General features: G+C 50.1%; 1 protein-coding gene across 6 annotated transcripts; it reads right to left on the reverse strand.

Annotated features, from left to right (window-relative positions):
- Positions 1 to 313: 313 nt before the first annotated feature.
- Positions 314 to 4,893, reverse strand: CIRBP (cold inducible RNA binding protein). 6 transcript variants are annotated; one of them, XR_009747093.1, is made up of 8 exons: positions 4,747 to 4,893; positions 4,074 to 4,182; positions 3,873 to 3,979; positions 3,403 to 3,541; positions 3,230 to 3,314; positions 3,036 to 3,100; positions 612 to 716; positions 314 to 466 (listed from the first exon to the last, which is right to left on the reverse strand). XR_009747093.1 is itself a non-coding variant. In XM_061474765.1 (7 exons), exons 2-7 carry the CDS (start codon positions 4,174 to 4,176, stop codon positions 2,602 to 2,604), a joined length of 516 nt encoding a protein of 171 aa, XP_061330749.1. In that variant the 5' UTR covers positions 4,177 to 4,182; positions 4,747 to 4,893; the 3' UTR covers positions 1,864 to 2,601. The 6 variants fall into 6 exon arrangements, 4 of the variants coding, with proteins under 4 accessions (XP_061330749.1, XP_061330748.1, XP_061330747.1 ...); XR_009747092.1 differs by having other exon boundaries at positions 3,036 to 3,103; XM_061474765.1 differs by lacking the exons at positions 314 to 466; positions 612 to 716 and adding an exon at positions 1,864 to 2,618.
- Between the last annotated feature and the right edge of the window lie 778 nt (positions 4,894 to 5,671).

Raw genomic sequence — 5,671 nt, forward strand, 5'->3', positions numbered from 1 at the left:
TGGAAGATCAGCCTCTGTTCTACAAACACCAGCTCCTTGTTCATGTGACTTCTCAGTCAACAGCTCCCTTCAACAACTGAAGTTCTGCAGACACACAACCTTCACGTAATTCAAGGTTATGAGATGCAATTGACTTTCTTCCCCAAACTTGCCCTTGCAGTTGCTCTCCGTTCACCCCCCAACCAAAACAGCACAGGTTTCATTTTGTATTTTTAACTGGGCTATACACCAGATACCCAGATCCTCTTTTACACCTGGGCCACATCCAATATTCCTGTGTTTTCCCCACAAAAGCACTATAGAGATTCATGACTTTTTCCACATTCCAGTATTTTATTCCAGCTTAACTAATTGCCTTGCTCCATTGATCTATATAAAAAGACCAGAAACACCCCTGCTCCAAGCTCTTCATCTCCACCTCTCCAGTAAGTGGCCATTCTTCTGGGTCTTCTGATAAATTTCATTGCTGCAATGAAATGAAGACATAGAATTTAAAGGGAGACAAAAACCCCATGGAAATTTTCACCTAAAAAAACACCAGTCTTGACATCACCACCAAGAGAAACAGGGAGAACCTGCTGGTTCAGGCAAAGGGACTGAAGAGACCTTACCTGGGTGGCAAACTCCCATGCTGGTCCCGATTCCTCAGAACGAAGGCTCTCCTTTCCTCAAATCCCCACTCGGCTTCAGTGTTGAGTATCCCTCCTCTCTTCAGCCTGCCAAAGCAAAGGTGCATTAATAGAGGTATCAGCTGGAGACTTCACATTGCCACCCGCCTCCCCCAGCACGAGTCACATCAGATACAAGGGTTTCACAAGCCATTCGCTGAACCCATCACACCACAGAAGCACAGTCTGGGAAAACTGTTCCGGGCTGGCTGATGCCTTGGACACACCAGCCAATGTATCATTTGATCCCTAAGCAGAGAGTTAACCACTTTGACATGGCTGCTTAGGAGGTGTGGGCTATGGGAAAAAGTTAATGGCAACAAGTAGGATGGCAAAGAAAGCTACAATTAAAGTGAGCAACTTAATGAAGTCTAGAAAGATTCTCAATAGATGAACACATATCGAGTCAGGGAATTCATTTCCCATCTTGCTTCCATACCTACTAGCAAGACATGACTGCATGCCCATCTCTGATCTGTGGAACCGAAGTTGTGCCACAAGCCAAAGGTTGCATACGGCATGGGTTACAATTTTTCCCTCAGTTGACCAAAATTGCCAAAGGAATATTTCACAGGTACATTAGACTTTCAAATGAGCTCTCAACAAGAGGAAGGATGCGGACATGAGCAAAAGGAGTTACCTCGAATTACAGGACTATTTCCACATATGAACTAGCCAAGAGAGCAGCTTTCGTCTCAGAGGTTTCTGTTGGAGGCACAACACTTCTTTTCTCCAAGGACACTGCAGTTTTCATATGCTAGCAAAGAATTCTTAGAACTTGTAAGGCAATGACAAAGCTACCTAATCACGGCAATTTACCTACCAGTGAACACTTTTCAAGTTCCTACCGAGTCCAGTTACTAAAGGACTGATTCTTTACTACAGCTTGTCAATGTAGGCTACTTCAGCATTAAGGAAACATCAATCATCCTACCTAACACTGGCATTCCCTCAGCTGCTGACTTAGGCTTTGAGTGCTGAAGCATCCAACAGCATGTGCTTTCAGTCCTCGTATGTGAAAGTATGTTCAATTCACATGTCAAGACCGATTCAGATTAGAATCTAGCAGCTGGTCAATAACTCTGGCTTGCTCTTACACTGCCACTTGCTTCTCCTCTGACATCCTCTACTAAAGACTGTTCTTTTGTCTTCAAGGATTGTGTTGTGCAATGAAATGTACATGTCAGGAGCAGAGTTCATTTCAGACGGTCTTTTAATAGGCTTCGTAAAGCCAAAGAAAACTGTATACAAGAATCCTTTACCACTTCAAATACAATATCAATGGAATATGCATATTTCTTCCAGTAAAAAAGGACAATATAAATAAACATTTTCAAGAACCTCTTTTATGGTAAGTTTGCAAGTCTATTTCTGGGTAATTTACATCATTACAACAGTAAAAATACCGTTATGCAGGTTGAACATACAAGCAAGTTTCTCTTTAGATATATCAAGGTGGTTTGCCTTCCAATCTGTACCCAGGCTGCATTCCTACCTTGCTACACTAAAGGAATGTTACAAAAGACGAAGGTAATGCACTTAAAAAAAAAAGGTAAGTCCACAGCTTGTTCAGCTTCCAGTGAACATTGAATTAAAGGTCCTTTCTATCTCAAAAGAAACTGAATGGGGGCCCCAACTTCACCACTTACAAAAGAGAAAACACCTTGGCTCATCATGGGAGGGCAAAATAAAACGTGAAGTGCTTTCAAAAAAAGATTAAAAACACTTGAAAGCCGAGCTTTCTTAAAAGGAAAGTCTAATCAGACCATCTCGTATCAGAAGCTGTCAGGCTGTGTTTGACAAGATTCAAACTGATAATACTACAAAAGTGGAAATACAAGTAGATGTACTACACAATAACCATTTCAGCGAAGCTCCAAAAATCTTTATAAATACAGCCATTGGAAGGACGATCTTGAGTCAGGAAGGATTTTTACTCGTTGTGTGTAGCTGAGGACAAGAAGCAGGCACAATTGTAAAGGCACTGAAGCATAGACAAGTTCCAGCATTTTACTCCCTTGCATTATTTCAGAAGCTAGTGCTAGTGGGCTACATCGCAAGAGAACTTCCCCCACCCTTGATTAAAGTTTGTTAGGGCATCCGAGTTTTGTCTTTAGTCTCAAGCTTGAGGAATGTATTTTAAAAGCTCCCTTTGCCTTAGATCCAAGCAACTCCTACACATGCATTACAAATTAGAAACTTAACTGGCACAACCACGTCCAAAGCCTGACAGATTGGTTCTTACGGGCAAGAACGGCAATAGCGGTACAGTCCGACTGAGCATCTCCAGACTCAAAGTACAGGGTCAGAAGGTTTAGAGTTCCTACAGCAAACGTACTTGTCATTCCCATTTGAACCAGGGCTTACCGTAACTGTCATAGCTGTCTCTGTATGATCCTCCTGATGACCTGTCTCCATAGCCACCTTGACTCCTGCTGTGAGAAACATTCACCCGCTTTATATTTGCTCAACTGCTCCTGGAGCCTACTGACACATATGCCCACGAGGCAATGAGCTTAAAGAGCTTTGCAACAGCCCACTAGCGCGTGGGATGACTTTACCTGCTATTATAGTAGTCTCTGGAGCCATTATATCCCCCACTTCTGGAATCAAATCTGCTTCCGCCATAGCCTCTGTCACCACCACCTTGAACAAACACAGGTCACGGGTTTCTAAGCATCCTGACAACCACCACCACTGCCCCCCACGCCTCAAGTGATCCACGTCCACTCACCTCTGGAGAAGCCACGGCCCCGACCTCTGCCCCCACGGAAAAAGCCTCTGCCCCCAGAAGAGCCCCCTCTGTAGCCGCGGGATCTGTTCTCTGATGATTTCCCAGCCTGATCAACTCTGATCTGTCGTCCATCTACAGACTGGCAGACAAAATACACCAATTTAGTATTTAAAAAGAAAAAAAAATATGCTATGAGTTACACGCTTTTACTACCAGCTATGCAGTATCCAATGCTACTAGTTCTTACAATGGTTTTATTTCACATTGATTAATTAATCCAGGTGCACAATTAATGCTTCAGGTATATACAGGTATTCCTATAAAGCAGCATTATTTTTTAGTCATGTAAGTGAAGTTGCACAACTTTAGTAACTTGTAATTAAACTGTGTTCATCTGTTCTTCTACATAACCCTCATGCTTCTCTTAGTATGCTATCGGAAATAAAGAAGCTGCTCCAAAGCCTCCTTACCTTCCCATTCATGGCCATCATCGCATCTTTAGCGTCATCTATGTTTTCAAAAGTGACAAAGCCAAAACCTCTGGACCTCTGAGTCTCTCTGTCTTTCACCACAACAACTACAAAGAGAAGAAGCAAAAAAACCAAAGCCATGAGCACCAGTGCAACGAGACAAAACGGGTGGGAACACCCAGCTGGGCGCTGTAGCCTTACCTTCAGAGATCTGTCCGTATTTAGAGAAGACCTGCTCCAGCGACTGCTCGTTGGTGTCAAAACTCAGCCCTCCGACAAAGAGCTTTCCCTCATCTGATGCCATTCTGACCTGCGGAGCCAACAGCCCGAATTAAATACTCCCACAAAGCTGGAACGGTCTGCAATAGCCTCGCACCGGGCACACGCTCCACCTCCACGGAAGCAGCGATTTATGTTACAGGAAAGAGCCCACAGACCGGCCCGGGCCAGGACCCTGAGGCCGCTCCGGCCCCGCCGCTCCCCGCGGGGGTCCCGGCGCCGAGCCCGCTCCCCGGGTCCCACGGCGCATGCGCGCCCCACAGCGCCAGCACCGCCCCTCACATCCCGCCCACCGGCGCAGGCGCACTCCACCGCCCCTCCTCCCGCCAGCCGCCATTTTGCACGGTGGAGGTTTGTCGCCATTTTGTTTCCGAAGGAGCGCTCCGGCCCTCCCGGCCCCTTCTCCTGCCCGGCAAACAGCCGGGATAGCTCCGCCGGGCTCCCCGCACGTCCCGGATCACAGCCACGCCGCCGGGCGGGCGCCATGCCCGGACTGCCCCGGGGACCAAGCCCTGCACGCCTAAGACACGTTTGCTTTCGTTCCAGCACTCCGAGCGGCCCGGCCCAGCCCGGCCGCAGCCCGCGGGCGCCTTACCGGTGCCCTGGCGCAGCAGCGTCCACGCAGCACTTCAAAGCCTCAACGCGATGTGCGGAGGGGACGGCGGGGCGGTGGCTTATAAACGGCGGCGCTTTTCCCCGCCCACCTCGTGAATATGCAGATTAGTCCCGCGGCGGGGCGGGGCGAGTGACGACGCCAAAGCGCTGCCGCCGCTGCGCCTCCTGGTTGGGCCGGAGCTCGTTAATATTCATGAGCGCGGCGGGGGGCGAGGGGCGGGGGGCGCGGGCACAAAACCGCAGCTTCCTTCCCAAGGCCCCGCCTCCCTCGTGTGGGCGGGGCGCGGAGGGCGGCGCCGATTGGTTGGGAGCGCGGAAGCCATTGGCGGGGAGAGCCCCTGTGAGAAGGAAGGAAGTGGAGGCAGCTGATTGGCTGCCGCGGCTCCCGGGGGGCGTGTCCGCGCTGCCCCAGTTTCGCGCCCTTCGCGGCAATGCGGTGGCTGCTGCAGACAAAGGGGCCGCCTGAGGGGACGCCGCCATTTTGGGCCCGCTCTCCCCGCGGCCCCCGGCCGGTCCTGCCGCCGCCAGCGGGGCTCCCGCACCGCCCCGCGACTCCGCTCTGCCCTCCTCGGAGCGAGGCGGTCGGGGTGGGCTGTCCCCACGTCTCCCTAGGACTTGGCTACCAGAGCGTGGCTCCGTGGCATGGCGGCCGGTCCCCTTGTGAGAGCAGGCCCATGGCCGCGTCTTCTGCCCCAGAGGTTCCCGGGGCGGCTCCGCTCCCTGCTGCAGCTCTGCCTTGTCCCAGCTCCTCTCGCAGCGGGGCAGCCAGACCAGAGAATGCGCAGCTTCTTTGCTGGTTCCAAAGCATAAAGTTGGGGGGGGTAGCAATAATAAAACTCCTTTGCTCAGCCCATTAATAAATAGTAACAAGGGGTGTTTTTGTCTAAGGTAAGGATGTCCTCAGC

The sequence above is a fragment of the Pezoporus flaviventris genome, unplaced genomic scaffold (genome assembly GCF_033815535.1).
Source record: "Pezoporus flaviventris isolate CSIRO_AGI_PZ_B2104156 unplaced genomic scaffold, CSIRO_AGI_Pfla_v1 ptg000080l, whole genome shotgun sequence".
Lineage (NCBI taxonomy): Eukaryota > Metazoa > Chordata > Aves > Psittaciformes > Psittacidae > Pezoporus > Pezoporus flaviventris.

Bases quoted from the DNA above. Each gene is read 5' to 3' on its own strand.
- CIRBP (XM_061474762.1), bottom strand. From the start codon at position 4,176: ATGGCATCAGATGAGGGAAAGCTCTTTGTCGGAGGGCTGAGTTTTGAC. The intron at 3,542-3,872 runs GTAAGGAGGCTT...TTTGTCTGCCAG, and splicing joins TGATGGCCATGAATGGGAAG to TCTGTAGATGGACGACAGAT. The intron at 3,315-3,402 runs GTGAGTGGACGT...TGTTTGTTCAAG, and splicing joins GGGCCGTGGCTTCTCCAGAG to GTGGTGGTGACAGAGGCTAT.